At 35.0% G+C, this 16,539-nt stretch overlaps 2 protein-coding genes and 1 long non-coding RNA gene across 3 annotated transcripts; 2 read left to right on the top strand and 1 right to left on the bottom strand.

Annotated features, from left to right (window-relative positions):
- Positions 1-1,071: 1,071 nt before the first annotated feature.
- LOC148226864 (uncharacterized) lies at positions 1,072-5,709 on the top strand. The gene is made up of 13 exons (XM_088202089.1): positions 1,072-1,794; positions 1,863-1,945; positions 2,020-2,136; positions 2,201-2,308; positions 2,378-2,490; positions 2,549-2,731; positions 3,895-3,978; positions 4,050-4,190; positions 4,260-4,366; positions 4,438-4,555; positions 4,614-4,683; positions 4,750-4,901; positions 4,967-5,709. Exons 1-13 carry the CDS (start codon positions 1,223-1,225, stop codon positions 5,063-5,065), a joined length of 1,947 nt encoding a protein of 648 aa, XP_088058215.1. The 5' UTR covers positions 1,072-1,222; the 3' UTR covers positions 5,066-5,709.
- A 1,794-nt stretch (positions 5,710-7,503) lies between these two features.
- Positions 7,504-14,231, bottom strand: LOC148226863 (uncharacterized). The gene is made up of 2 exons (XR_015811975.1): positions 14,164-14,231; positions 7,504-8,423 (listed from the first exon to the last, which is right to left on the bottom strand). It is a non-coding gene; the product is annotated as an uncharacterized LOC148226863 (long non-coding RNA).
- A 292-nt stretch (positions 14,232-14,523) lies between these two features.
- On the top strand, positions 14,524-15,896 carry LOC148226862 (transmembrane emp24 domain-containing protein 1-like). Its single transcript, XM_088202154.1, has 4 exons — positions 14,524-14,603; positions 14,705-14,851; positions 15,028-15,204; positions 15,267-15,896. Exons 1-4 carry the CDS (start codon positions 14,598-14,600, stop codon positions 15,639-15,641), a joined length of 705 nt encoding a protein of 234 aa, XP_088058280.1. The 5' UTR covers positions 14,524-14,597; the 3' UTR covers positions 15,642-15,896.
- Positions 15,897-16,539: the final 643 nt, after the last annotated feature.

The following is a 16,539-nucleotide window of genomic DNA, read 5'->3' as shown; positions in this document are numbered from 1 at the left end:
TTTAAACATAAACCAGGGTTTTTCACATTAAAAAAATATCAATATATTCATTTTGAAATCGAACAATAAGTGAAATAAATATTTTTTAATATATCTTTTAATTACCGCAAAACATAGTGCAACCATTGATACTTTCTTGTTATCGGGGAGCATATGTTCTGACCGACGCTCATTCGCACCGCACGTTCGCACCTAGCTTTTAAAATACTGTGGGTTTTAGTCAAAACTTGCCCACACTTTGATAACATTAACGCAACATTATTTCGGTTGACCTCGACAGATAGACATCGGCTGGTGTTGCATCGTTCATTGTTCATTCGTAAAAAAATAGCACGTAAACTAAATGATGTTTTTTTAGAGATTTGTTTTTCGAATTAGCAACACTTTTTCCAGCGACAGCTGATATGTGCTCAGTTTGGTTTGCCATTCCACCATGAATAGACTTACGTCAAAACATTGCAAATTTATTTCGTAAATCGTGATTCAGTTTGCGAAACCCGTGCGCTATATCCATTTTACGTAATTCGAATCGTAATCGAACGCATACTTTAATTGATCATACGCATCCGCAGAGACGTCGTACGTTGCGCACTGTTTTATTTATCATATTTTTTGCCCCTAAATTAGAAGATACCTTAAAAATATAAATAAGACTTAAAAATCACAGGAAAAGAAAATGTCAAACATTCCCAATAATTATTATTAAATTATAGCCGAGAAATGATAATTCGCTTTAGCACCTCTGCACACAAACATCATAGCACCACCGAGTCCTCTCTTTTCTGCCGCTCAAAGAGCGGGAGTGAGATGCAAATATGCATCCAAGAATTAATGAACTTATCCCCAATTTTGGAGAAAATATCTCTGTTGCGCCGATGAGTGCTTATTATTTAATTTAATGATTAATATTAGCATGGAGGAATATTTAAAATCCCAAGATGGTATTTATCATATTAATATTAAAATTTGATACACAATCCGGAAATGAAGAAAAATCTATATGTATAAATATAAAGGTTATGGAAATGAAAATGAACGTTAAGACCGTAAAATTGAAAACAATATCTGTCTAATACAAAGATGGCCGCTTTGCGTGGGTCCGTCCGCTCGCTCGTTTATTGTTGACGTTTGATTAGTTGTAAATCGGCAGTTGTATCGTGCAAAGAGCGATATGCCAGTCAAGAAGACGAGAGACAGTTGAATTTGGTTTGGTTATAAGAAGATGGATAAGAAAAAACAGCGAAGGGGAGGTGCGAAGCGCAAGGGAGAGGACGAGGGCGGAGTCGACGCGGAGGACAAGCGCCCCCGTTGCGAGGAAATCAAGGGTAGCGCGATGCCGCCCAGAACGTCGACTCCCGCCGCCGTCTCTGCGCCCTCCAACGCCACGAGCAACTCGTACGAGCAACCCATGTTCGTCAACGCCAAGGGGGAGCCCATCCAGCTGGCGCCCGACACGGTCATAGTCTACGACCAGTCGGCCAACTCCGCCAACTTCTTCGGCTCCAGTCTGTTGGTGGACGCGAACGGACGACTGATCATGACCGACGCCGTCTACGACGTGAAGCAGGAAGAGCAGCGGTTCGCGGACGCAGGCGCTCAGGTGGAGGAGTCCGATCGAGAGTGCTACCAAGTCGCCGACAGGAGGGTGCAACAGCAGACGATCCAGAATCAACAGCAGACGACCGCCATTCAGATGCACGACCAGAGCCAGCAAATTGTGCAAGGCGACTATGAAATCGTTCAGTTCGTGCCGGCCAACAATCAGATTCAGCAGACCGACGCCGAAGACGCCGAGTTAATATACACCTGCTTTTTTCTCATTCAATTTCTCATTCAATTTCTCACTCAATTTCTCACTACAGCTCCGACAATATCAACGACGCAGAGGCGTGTTGGCTCAACACCAAGTTCGACTTTATCGTAAGAAAGTTGCAACTAGACTACGGTATTTGCATTTCTACACCGTATTTGCAACTTAACTAATCCCGCTCTGACTTTTATGCTGCATTTATTTTACAGGAGCCGGTGTAAAATTGCTACACTCGGACAAAGGCGTTTTAAAGTGTATTTATTTTACAACACCGACGATGCAGCAGGCTTTTAATTCCATTCCTCAATTTATATGTGTAGAGACAGGTGATTATAATATAATTTATACTAATAAATGGACAGCCAATCTACTTACTATTATCGTTCATAGATATTACGTTTAAGAGTGCGGTCATAGGTCAACCTGGACTAGTTAGTCAAACTATCACTTTGATCCTGGCCGAAGACGGCAACGGAAAGTCCATAATCGTCAGCGCAGGTTTGTACAATAAATTGATAGTGCCGTGTGTGCGTATAAATTTAAATCCCTTTGTGTGTTTCGTTTAAGGAATTTCAACAGTCGGTAATAACATACGATGGTTGATGGAGACGTTCAAGTCTTGCAATCCCGCTTGGAGGCAGGTTCGATGCGTCGTCATCGAACCCGGTCCGAATGCGCAGGTACTGAAAAATGTGCATCTGGGAATCGGCCTATTTTGACTCGTTCTTCTTTCGACAGGCGATCAAATCGTGTTTTTCCGGAGCGTACGTCTGTTGTAACGCTTGGCAGGCGTCTCGTTGGGTCCTCAAATATTCCAGTCTGCACAACGACGTCGCCAACGCTGCTTCCATAACAAATTTACCAATGCTCCGATCTTACGTTGACGCTTACATCAAAGGAGAGAATCCTGACGCTACAAAGGTATCAATTAGCTACAAAATTTAAATTAACACATTACCCACAATTTCGTTTAAAAAAATATGATGTTATACAATCACAAATAATAATTCACTATTCTCAACTAAAGACCATCATTTGAAAATTTCCAACACAAATTTTACATATAAATAAACCTCAAATGGTCTTCACTTTACTCTTATATGGTCAACATTGTTTTTTAAGATTGCACATGCTTATAATTATTATTATTATTTCTCCCAAAATGAATTGCTAATCAGCTGACTTTAAAATTGTAATAAAATTAATAAGATTTGAATTTTGTCAATTTTTTTTAATAATCGTTAACATTTAATTACTATTATATGCATCTAATTAAAGTTAAATAATTTAATAATTCGCTTTGTAAATGATTTTTATAATTTAATGAAACAAAAAAGTTTGTTAATCGCCATCGATTTTTATGTCAATTTTTTGGAATAATCACAATAATATACACTTAATTAAAAGTAAATAATAAGATGATTCGCTTTTTAAATGATTCAATAAGTTAAGCTTAAGAATTTTGGAATTAACCTATATTTGTATATATAAAATTAAAGTTGAATAATAAAATCATTTACAATTCAAATGGCCAGTAACTTTTGTCAAATTTTCTATAAAAGTATGGTTCAATATCACCGGAATTGAATAATATCAAAAATTCGGCTAATCCAATGAGTTTCCCATATTTCGTTATTAAAATACAATTTTGAATTATAATATTTTATGTTTAACTTAAGACTAGGCTTAGAGAGTATAGACCCGTCAACTTGAGAATGCTATTAAAAATAGTTTTTTATGATGACCAGATTTTCAAAAATTAAAAGTTTCCAAAAAAAATAGTGTTAATATATTTGTATAAAAATATAAAAAGTCGTATAAAAAACCCGGATAAAATACTGTCTGATACAAATCAAAATCGGAAACTCGTCAATTTAGTCAATTTGATGGGCGCTATAAATCTAGTGTTAAAGCTAGGGTTGAGAACCGTGGAATAAAAGTGAAACTCGATACAGTTATTTATTTTAAACAATATTTCAAAATTTCATAAAATCGTATGCAAAGTTTGTTATATTTTATAATTTTCGTGAAATAACATTCTGAAATTTAAATTTTACAATTAACGCTGCAAATTTTTATTACAGCTTCGACGATTGATCGGCATTAGAGTCATGGATCGTCTTCCTGGCGTTTTAGATAAAGAAAATCTCATAAATTTGATTCATAACGTATGATATTAACGTTTTTGATTTATGCCAATTAATCGGGTATTTTAATGATTTTAATTCGTCTATTTTAGAGTGCGGAGAAAGTTATACATAGATTTGATCCGTTGCAAAGTACGCCTAGTCTTCAACCTGAGGAATTCGTAACGTTTTTCTTTGATATAGTCAAAACGATGGAGGAGGAGAGACGGAATTGTGCTTTGAGTCTATTGCAGGTAATTTTTTGATTATTTATAAGCATTACCTAATTGTAAAACGCATCGAAAATATGATATACTTTGCAGGAAACGATAAACTCAAAGCAGTCTCCGACTAATACGTTGACGCAATATGCATATTTCTTGGTACGACAGCAGACTTTATTAGCGCAACAAGGCCTAGATCAACAAAAGTATATATTTTATTCGTGACTAAATAAAATATATTAAAAAATATTCCTACAACATATTTATTACTATGCAGCGACGAAACAAAACAGTTCAGTGCCTTCGGAACTTCGACGCGGGAGTGCTGCTGTCTGTTTTCGAGAGTTTTCCGACTGCCGTGCAGACACATTCTCATGCTGACGTCGGAATTGAAGGTACGATGAACGTTTATATGAAGTAAACGGCGTTTATAACTTTTGCGTTACGTTTCAGATCAAATCTCACATACCCTTCGAACTCAGATGGACCGTGTACCATTGCCTGTTCGGATGCGAAATAGAAGGTCCGCATCTTTCAAAATCACAAAGCGTAGTAGTGTGCAATAAATACAATACAAATGTTCATTCAGATGGGAGTGCAGTACCTTTGCCGGACCAACAGCAGCAACAGCAACAATCGCAACAACAGCAGCAGCAACAGCAACAACAGCAGCAGCAGCAACCGCAGCAACAACAGCAGGCGATCAAACAAGAGTATTTCATATCACAGCGAGAAGGACAAGTATGATGAAACGTTCGTTTTGATAATTCGTTCTTGGTTTATATGAACGTGCGTGTTTATTTCAGGTAATATTTTGCACTCCGACGACGGGAACTTTCACGGCGACGACGACGGGTGATAACATTCAGTATATCAAAGCAGAACCGACTACGCAGCCCGCGTAGCATAAGTAGTCATAACTGTGCAAACAGTTAGCCAATTGTGTGTAAATATCAATCCGATATGCATATATTATATATAAATAATATTTTATAATATAGTCTCAGTAATTGTTTCAGGCATAACGATGAGTGTAAATCACTAAATTCGCAAATGTCGGATCATAAAATTTAGCATGATTTGCTATAAGTTTTGACATACGTAACTTATATTCCTTTATTCCGACAGAGGCATTTCTGCTTTTAAACTCCTTGTTAAATTGTTTTGGAACGAATCTCAAGTCTGAGAATTTAAAGATTTACACTCGGTGTAGTGTTTGATAGATAAAACGTTCAAAATCGATTAGGCTCGGCTGGAATTAGATCTATAATCTATTTAATTTGTACGAATAAGATTCAGCGCTATGGTTGTCAGTTCAAGTTCATTGTTTTATGATCGTAAAGAAATTTATATATAAAAATCGTATGCATAGTGAGTACCGATCTATCGAGAAGTTTCAAGTTGTAATGATATATATTTTTTTATAGTTTTAAGTTATTTGTAAGTAACTTTCGTTTCTTTTGTTACTATAAACTGCACGTTTTAGTACGAGACAATAATACATGGTCCACAAAGTTGATCTTCCTAATCTTTATGTGTGCACTACCCATATCTAATGTTTCCAAACCTTCTGGATTTTTTTAATTCATCGTGAGAATACCGTCTTGCTAGCTACTCGGGATTACTTTTGCCACAAAACAGTATTGATATTTTGATTTAATAACAGTTAATATAGATAAATGTTACAAATGGCTAAAGCACTTGTATTTGCTTGACAAAGTCCGCACTTGTCGACTCACATATGGCTGTGGCCATCCGGCTCCTTAACACGCTGGCATTAAACATTGACCTACTTAATGTCAGCAACGAGGAGCTGTTCCAATTCGTATCATTTAATTTTGATATTTTATAATTTTTTTTGTTTGGTTCTTTATATGTATTATTTTAATTATATATATGTATATTTATGTTTATTATTTTAAATATGTATATATATATATTTTAGTGTATTGAAATAATTCAATTATTGTTTTCGACCATCGTGACACATTGGGGTAATCTGTTTGGTCTGGTGGTCTTATTTAATTTAAATGAATAAATATCGTTTGTATTGTTGCACATGCACTTTGTGAAATCAAAATCATTGAAATAATGTGGATTTAGCTGTCTTATGAATGCTTTTACATTGTCTTTTTGAATCAGTAGATGCATTTGTGGTTCTTGCATTGATAATTTAAAAAAAAAAATATCATTCTTAAATAAATTTTCCCTTATAGTTTTCATCAAAAGATAGCGCCCCTTAGCTTGGAAATTGCTGCTATAGATTGCCCCAAGATTATTTTATCACATAACATGCCGATAACTTCGTTTGTGAAAAAATATCGTTAAGAGCCGATGACGCAAATATGCGTCATTAAATTTTTAGTAAGACGATTTTGCGATTCTTAAATATATTCTGATGTTAGCATTATGAAAGATGCTCCAAAAAAGTCAATGCTATTTTCTATTTCAGACAGTGATTTATTAATTACAAAATAAATTTGGAATTCAGTATCACAAATCTTCTACTTTTTTATTTATATTTTTAGCTAACTTTTGAAGCATGTTCTCTTTTCAGCTAATTATTATTGACACACTCAATATTCTAACCGATCCATTTTTTTGTCAATAAACTATAAAGTAGGATCTGCGACAAAACAAATATCAACAGAAATCTTATGGGTTCTCTAAAGATGACTATTTTAATATGAAATTCTTAATGACCGTTTTACTGATGATATTTTATATTTAAATTAATAATGAATCTTGCAATTTATTTCTTATAAAATGATAAAAATATTATATATATTATATGTACCTGATCGTAGCCTAATGATCTATGATTTTGTGACAATTCATGGGAGTCTCACAGTATTAGCCCTTTGACTGCGGATGACACCTATAGAAGTCATCAAGAAAATCGTCAGTGTGCATTGGGCACCTAAATGTTACATGAACCTTTGAGCTTTTTTTTTGTATAATTTAAGGTTGAAAATCACTTAAATTTATTGATATAATATTTAAATAACATAGCATAATTAGGTGCTCCCCCACGTATTAACAAATTTCTAAATGGCTTGCAAAAATATCAGCCGCGGTGAGAGGATTAATAAGGATGGGTTTTAACACCTTCTAAGAATTTCCCCATTCTACTCCTGTGTTGCTTTAAACTCTAATTACACTTGTCTTTACCCTTTAGTTGCCGAAATCTGAAATATCAGTTTTTGCTACTTTGGTGATGTCGGACATTATTTATTTTATTATGTAATACATGATATATAGTATTTGATAAGACTCGACAACTAAAGGGTCGAGTGAATGTGCATCAGCGTTGGTTAAGGTCCAACTTTAATAAGGTTCAATCGTACTACTATGTCATCTGCATAGGCGAGGTTATTAAGTTATTATACTTATGTGAATATATATTTATATTTAATCCGGCTGAGTGATATATTTAGAGATTGAATTGTTTTATTTTCACACTACTTAGTGTTAGCTCATTTGCTAGATTGCCGTTAACGATCGAGTTACATCGCATTATTTTTTATATAAATTTTGTATATATTGACATAAATAGAAACGGACAAAGTGCCATTTGTGTAAATCCGTTAATTTATTCATCTAGTGCTATGTGTGTATATTTATTATCAACATTGCAGTATAATGATATCACATAAATGTTCCTGTTTTCTACGAGACAAATATTTATAATCGATCGATGTGTATAGATACAGTCGGTGCTAATTGTAAACGTGCAAAGTGTTTGTTATGTTCGCAGCGTCAATGTGAGAAAAAATACATGTCTGTAGCGATGTCAAATTGTTAATTTAATTAATTAATTAATAATAGTTGTCGCGTAGTTTTGTATTGTCGAGTACTTCAATCGTAAATATACGTTTATGGTTTGTTTACTTATACTCTATTATAGCGTTTTGAGAGTCTAAATATCGTATTTTGTCGTTATGCGTCGCGTTTAGTCGCGACTAAAGTATCCTATAGTATCGTTACTACTTTCAATATCATTACATTTTAATTAGGTCCGTTTGTCTGATATTTATATGAAAGATGTAAATGTGTCATGAGAAAGTTATGTATACCATTTGAAATAAACATCTATATGTATATAATAAATTTTTAACATGATTTTTTTTTCTTTTTATACCAATTATTACAACGATATCCTTTGTTAAGAGCCTCTCAAAGCTTCGCTGTCTGTAATTTCAGATATTCTTGACCAATGGAGGATTTCCAAAGCCTCCCTCGATGACTCAGAGTATGGTATCTCTGAAAAACAGTTATTGCAGACAGAAAATAAAAACGAAAAAGAGGTGCCACTAATGTTTATATAATTTAACAAACACAGCTTAAGGCAGTGATTCTCAACTGGCCCTCCAAGCTTTTAGTGCGGCCCAACACATAATCCTTACCAAATATTTTCAAACAATTTGCCATGAAAGTGTTATGTTATAACCTTTTTCGTCATTCTTGTTTCGGCTACCGGACGAGATACACGCTCTGAGCACACCACTCCAACGACGGTTTTCCCCCGCTGACTCATCGGTCTACCAGACCGGCTCTGTCATGGCGGAGCCAATCTTTGACGTGGACTCCCTAAGCATGGAGTTCACTCAAGTAAGTGAGCATGCCTCAGACTTGACGAACCTCAGGGAGGAAATGGAGATCCTTCGCCAGGAACTCCTTGAGGAACGTCGACTCCGCATCTACCTTGAGGTGCAAATTGCCGAGCTCTGAAGGGCAAAAAACCAAATAAAAAAACGGCTTCCGTTTCTTCCGCGTCCGCAACGGAGGCAGTTATTTCTGCGCCTCTAAAAGGCGCATATTCTACTCAAATAAAAAAAAATAATAAACAAAACGTATCCGCGGTACCAATCGTTGTTACCGCATCTGCACCCGCGATACCCGCGAGTAACGTTTCGACCGGAATAGTGACATTGAACACTGCCTCTGCACCCGCGACATTTCTCGCTGATAAACTGACCGCGCCCTCGACTACTCGTTATCCCTCGAATAATAGGGAATCGTCCCCTGCTAAGAAGAGGCTACGGCCTAGCACACCGCCAATAGTAGAAACGGAAATAAAAAAGGCGAATATCCCGCCAATTATTCTTAATAATCCATCAGATTACAAAGCGGCGAGACAAACCATTATCAACAATGGTTTGTCGTTTTCCTCTATTCAGCGCACCGACTGCGCAAAAATTATTGCGGCGTCAACCGATGACTTCCGCAAAATTACTAATTTGCTAGATGAAAGGAAATTCTCCTTTCATACCTACACACTAACCGAAGACAAACCTCTTCGGGTAGTCATCCGGGGGCTGAACGCTGACTTTACTTGCGACGAAATTAAAGAGGAGCTCCTGTCGCTTAAGTTCGAGGTTGAATCCATCAACCAATTAAAAAATAAAAAGTCAAGCAAACCTATGCTACTATTTGCAGTCTCGCTAAAAAAAAGTGAGCACAATAAATCAATATACAATTTGGGATATCTCCTGCACCAGCGTATTACGGTGGAGCAGCAGAATAGACCAAAAGGCATTCTCCAGTGCCACCGTTGCCAATTGTTCGGCCACTCTGCGATTAATTGCAGAGCTACTCCTGCATGCGTAAAATGTGCCGGTCCCCATCTCACCAGAGATTGCTCCCACGAGGAAAAAATTGATAAGCCCTTATGCAGTAACTGCGCCGGTTCTCATCCTGCGAATTACGGGGGATGTGCTAAAAACCCAAACAATAAAAAAAATATAGATTACAAGAAACCGCGAGATAATAAAAAAACCCATAACCATATTAATAATAAAATAAACGGCTGCTCATTCGCCGAAAAACTTAAAGGAAACCCGGAAGTGACTCCTATCAATAATGTGACAACAGAGAACCCCTCCAATCGCGACGTCATAATCAAGATGTTTATGGAATTAAGTGAAAAAATGAAATTTATCAGTTCCCACCTATTGCCAACATTATGATGTGCGAAAAAAAAGGGAAAACCCACCACCGCAAAATTTTAAGGATATTAGCGTGGAATGCTAATGGCCTTCGCGATAAAAAATTAGAACTTAATCAATTCCTCATAGATCAAAACATAGATATAGCTCTTATTTCCGAAACACACCTAAAAGAATCGATAAAAATTAACTTTGCTAATTACAAAACCTATCGCTCGGACAGGCAAATCGGTGCCGGGGGAGGAACTGCAATTTACATTAAAAACGAGATAAAGCATAATGATGCGCTTACAAAAACATTTAATAAGCTTGAAGTTACAACTTTAGAAGTTAAAGCTGATGCTCGATCGCCCATAATTATTCATTCTGTATATACCCCACCGAAACCGGCGTATCCCATTGAAGATTTACAACATTTATTTAACTATTCGCAACCTATTTTTGCTGCAGGGGACTTTAACTCCAAACATAGAGAATGGAATTGCAGGGCGACTAACAAAAATGGTAGAACGCTAAATAAATTTGCCAAAGATAATAATAACATAAACTTAGAAATCCCAACAGATCCAACCCACTATTCAACACGGGGTGTTTCAGATATTTTAGATATTGCCATAACAAACAACTTACCCACATGCAATATAGAGGTCCACAATAGTCTCGCGTCTGATCATAACCCAGTCATTTTTTGCCTTCCAATAAATTTTGATATTAACATTAGAAGAAACATAAAAAAAGTACAGTGGGATTTCTTCCCTTATTACTTAGAGCAAACCCTTCCTGAACAAAAAGAGCTTAACAACACGGTAGAAATAGAAGAAGAAATTAATACTCTCACTTGCTCAATAAACAAATCGATAGAACGAGTTACTCTCGAAAGAAAGTCAAACAAAGATATTTCTTTACCAAATAATATTCGCGAACTTATTAAAATTAAAAATCAAATTCGTAGGAAATGGCAACAATCTAAGAATAAGTCAGATAAATCAAAATTAAACCGCTTACAGTCCGAAATAAAAACTGCAATTTCAGAATACAATAATGAACTATGGGAGAATAAACTTACCGACCTAAACCCTGAAGACAATTCCCTTTGGAATATGTCAAAAATTTTACGCAGAGATCCAGTAGATATAAAAAAAATTATGACTCCTTCACAAGTGCTAGTTTATTCTTTAGAAGATAAAGCAGAAGCTATTGCCGATAGCCTCCAAGATCAATGTACAATTAACTTATCTTTAATAAATGTAGACTTTAAAAACAAAATAGAAAAAGAAATTAGAACTACTCTAGGAAAAAAACACAACCAAATAGAACCAGTAACGTCAATTGAACTAGAAAATATTCTTCGATCACTAGCCAACCGCAAAGCCCCTGGAAACGATTCCATCCCTAGTAAAGCTTTCAAAATCTTTCCTCCTAGCGCTATCAGTTTTTTTCTTAATATCATAAACGCATCATTTAACTGTCTGTATTTTCCAACAGTTTGGAAACAAGCTAATGTGATAGTTCTGAGAAAACCCGGTACCGACCCAACTCTTCCCGCGAGCTATCGACCCATAAGCCTCCTACCCGTCGCGAGTAAAATATTTGAAAGGCTTATCCAACGTAGATTATTAAAACATGTAATAGAAAATAAAATATTACCCAATGAACAGTTCGGTTTTAGAACGGAACACTCGGCTACGCAGCAGCTGCATAGAGTTGTAAACCACATCCAGTCGGGCTTTAATAAAAAAATGACAACAGGAGCAGTATTTTTGGATATAGCCAAAGCGTTTGACAAAGTATACCATGATGGTATACTATTTAAACTTATAAAATACAAATTTCCATCTGAACTGGTTAAAATAATTGAATCTTTTCTTAAAAATAGAACCTTTAAAATTAAATTGGAAAACCATCTATCGAGTCCGAGACCTATTCTAGCAGGCGTTCCGCAGGGATCAATTCTGGGTCCATTATTATTTACAATTTTTACTAGCGACTTTCCCTCCAAGCCATATAAAAAAGTAATTACTGCCCTATTCGCGGATGATACCGCCATTTTATGCTCTTATAAAAACCCCCATCGTGCAATAATTCACCTTCAAAACAAACTCAACACTATTCAAAAGTGGTTCGATAAGTGGCTAATAACAGCAAATCCCAACAAAAGCGTCGCTGTAATGTTTAATCGCAGGAGAAAACACGCTTATGCTAATAATAATCTCTCTAAATTAAAAATGTACGATAAAAGCCTCGAATGGCAAAATTCAGCCAAATACTTAGGATTAACTCTGGACTCCAAATTAACATGGAAATCCCATATAAATAACATAACTTCAAGAGTCAAAACAACTCGTGCTCGTCTATATCCATTATTAAACAGAAAGAGCAAACTAAATGTAAAAAACAAACTGCTCCTGTACAAATCGATCATCCGACCAGTTATTTCATATGCCTCCCCCGTCTGGGGAGGTATACTTAGTCGTAATTATTCGAAATCACTACAAACGCAACAAAATATTGCGCTAAGAATGGCGACAAATGCCCAATGGTTTGTCCGAAACTCAATTATACATAAAGATTTAAAAATAGACACTTTACGCGATTATTTCGATAAACTTAAAGTAAATTATCATGACAGAAATAAAAATCATTCTAACCCATTAGTTAAAAACCTTAATAAGGTAACATGAATATTTGTAAAAAAAAGTGCTAGCTAACGTAATAAGAAACAAAGTTTTTTTTTTTTTTTTTTTTTTACTTTTTTTTTTTTTTTGCCCCAAAAATAAATAAATAAAAGTGAGAACCAATTAATAGATACCCAGGTAAATGGCTTTGGCCAGGAACTGGAAAAAAATAAATATTAGACACTGTATAACCTTTTTCGTCACCATACCACGAAATATAAATTTTTAATGACACATACCTTGCGGGTCTTTAAGATAGAAAAAGTTAACTTTCTTTAATAATCCATCACAACTACAAGAAAGTATTATGTCAGTGGCGAATTCATAAGATGTGGTGGTGACAAAAGTATCATATGAAACTGGTTGGCGAAGGAATGTTTTATTAATGCGTCCAAATATTGTTTAATAAATTGAGCAGTAAAAATCAGCTCTGATTTTATCTGCGTTAGATGTAGTGAATATATTGCAAAATACATTTTTTTGCTCGCATATTAGAAGATTAGCAACATAGTAAATATTTAAGTATGGTTTTGGATTCATGTATCGGCATTTCAACAACATCAATGTTCCGTTTTTGTTAATATTGCACTGAACAGAATTTAATTTATGAAGTGTGCTGCAAATAAAAAAAATATACTGTGAAAAGTGATTTATATCTAATTCAGAATTCCGTGTAGAACATATAAATTTATTTAATACCCTTACTGCCGACTTGACATTTCGGTAACTGTTTTGAACGAAAGAAAACATTATTTGATTAAGTAGAAATTTTCAGGCTGTAAGACAAAATTTGAATCTATAGTCTATTTATTTTCAAGAGTCAGTGCGGAAGAACATTGTTTAACGCGTAATCAAAATGTGCTCTTAAATTTCTGCCTTGTGCTTGGTCGTTCTCAATGAAACGATTGATCTTACGACGAACGACCAATCACAGGGCAGAAATTTAAAAGCATGTTATGATTACGCGTTAAACAATGTTCTTGCGCACTGACTCTTGAAAATAAATAGACTATAGATGGCTTGGCATGATTAAGAAGTAAAGTAGACCCCCCAATAACACGGTAAATTGTGGATATGCTATTTGGGAGACTAGAAAATACACATACGATTTTTTCCAAATATGTTCAGTTACACTCTTTTGTCACGTTCATCCATATAATTATTGTAATTACAGTGATTAGTACGCGAGTTTCAAGAAAACCCCCCACAGAACTCAAGTCCAAACCTCCATAGGTCAAGTCCAAAATACAAACTAAACCAACTCATCTCTCAGGGGAATATAAGAGGAAGAAGTACATACAGAGAGATGTTGCATATTGTTCCATAGTTTATCTGCATTTCGATATTTCACTGTTTTAAAAATATGTTAGTTATTCTCACCGATATTACTACGGACTTCTGATATGAGATAATTGGTGCACGAGGCCGCACCAGCGTTGCAAGCCCGTAGAGTCAATAACCCTTTAAGTAACAAATAATTTAAATGGTAGCACATAGATTTATCTGACAACTCTTTAACGTAAATTAAGAAATAAAGTCTGATCCTGTGAAGCTACATTATTTGAGCTTCTTAAAACCATACTTTGTGTCGAAAATTTTAACCAAATAAACCCTCTTTTGCGATGAATTATTTTATTTTATCTTAGACATAGTTACGAGCGTCAAATAAAATTAAAATGTATAGTTCTGTATAAAGCATTTTAATATAAAATCCTTTTTATTTATTCAATGATTATTATGATAAATATTTTTCAGACTGGCAATATTTTGCTAATGTCAAACAGGAAATAATTCTGAGATTTTGTGCAAAGAAAATGCCGGTAAAGCGTGTATTTTAATAGATTTCATCTATGAAAAATTTAAATCATATTAAGATTTATAATTGCTAACTCATAATTTAATATAGTGTTGTTTCTTTCAGAATTTATTAAAACAACTGTTATTCATATCGATACTAAATCTATCGTGGGGATTCGAACGGGATTTAACCATCAACGTTGATCCTGGCAAGTTGGATTGCTTCTATCAGAAAGCTACGGAAGGCGAATCGATCGATATAGAATATCAAGTAAATATATATGCGTTTTATTGAGAATTATACGTTAATAAAGTAACCAGACGTCCTCAAAAATGTTGTCCTTGAACAAACATTTTAAAAACACCTTTTTTTGAAGTATATTATTCTTCTCAAAAAATTTCACATTTTTTATACTTTAACGTTAATTTATTCGTCATAATTAATAGGTTATCGATGGAGTCGGAGGCGCATTGGACGTTGCGTTCACTCTGTCGGCTCCCGGTGGTCGCATATTGGTGTCTCTCAATCGCAGACAATCGGGAGTAGCTCACGCTGTCGTTTCCGATACTGGAGATCATCGATTTTGCTTTGATAACACACATAGTACAATTAGTAGAAAAACGGTAATGTTTATTTTTACGCTTATGTTGAATGATACGACACTTTAACTTTATTTCAACTTTAGGTTTACTTTGACGTACTAATCGATCACGAAGACGACAACAGCGACGAAGACAACGACAATAAACCAGAACAGAATCAAAACGAAGCGGATGTACCTAGCGACGATATAGGCACTACTTTGATCGAAGTGGCGAATAGAGTCGGGCTTCATTTGACCAAAGCTCGACGCATGCAAGAAGCCGTCGCAGCTAGGTCTTCGCGCGACGATCACGCGGCAGCTCGGAGTCTTTCCAGAGTCACTGTTTATTCGGCTTCTAACGCTATCGCCATATTTACCATTGGAATCTTTCAAGTTATACTGCTTAGGAGTTTGTTCGACGAAAAGTCTAGAGTGCACGCTCTGTGGAAGAAAGTCAACTCGTATAATAAGTTTTAATTTACGTCATTATTAATGCCATTGATATTCAGTATATTTTTAGACTGACTCAAGCCAAAGAATATCTCGTCAACGTTTATAAATATGTGTATATTTACATGTGTCATACATATCGTTAATTTATTATTATATTTCTAAATCTCAATACTGTCACAACAAAAATATTTTTTGATCTGAAACCAACGCTCAAAGGATATTTTATTTAATTAAATGTATGTAAAAATCTTAAGCAATAAACTGTAATATTTTATATAATTTATGACTTCTCATCTTCCGAATGACTGGTTATATCGAAACATTACATCTCTTTGTTATTTGAACCATACAAGGTCACAATTAATAAAATTTGAAAAGCGTTAATTGCGCCTAAAAGGAAATTTTAGCGTCATATCTTTAGTCAATTGTTACGTAAATCCCTATATGCCACCATGCCCAAATGCTTTTGCTTTTGCTTATGCCCATGCATAGAAGCCGAAAAACATAATTATTATTAACCATTTGAGCAGTATCTCCATACGTCTATGGTGACGATTTGTCAATGCTTAAATACTACCGTGAATTCAATTGAATAGCTCAAGGGTATCTGATTCTGTTCTTGAAGAATTCCTAATAGAAATACTACCTATTCTTATTTCTCGTATATACTTGGATATTATGGTATTTGAATCTAAGTCATTCTGGACAATGTGTTTTTAGATGTTTTGTATCTTTCGCTTTCAATTATTTCAAAAAGCACTGATTATCTGACTTTTAACCAACTGATAAAGGACTTGTATTTAGTTGAAAATCTTAAAATAATTTATAAAATAGGTATTTATTTTGTTCTCAAAAAGATCAAGCGAGTATTGTTGCACATTTTACAATGATAACGATCCAAAGATGATTTGGAATAAATTAA

Source organism: Plectrocnemia conspersa, unplaced genomic scaffold (genome assembly GCF_051122295.1).
Source record: "Plectrocnemia conspersa isolate PC_06_02 unplaced genomic scaffold, ASM5112229v1 ptg000013l, whole genome shotgun sequence".
Classification (NCBI taxonomy): domain Eukaryota; kingdom Metazoa; phylum Arthropoda; class Insecta; order Trichoptera; family Polycentropodidae; genus Plectrocnemia; species Plectrocnemia conspersa.
Note: the sequence above shows the minus strand (reverse complement) of the source record. Positions and strands in the feature narration are given on the sequence as shown.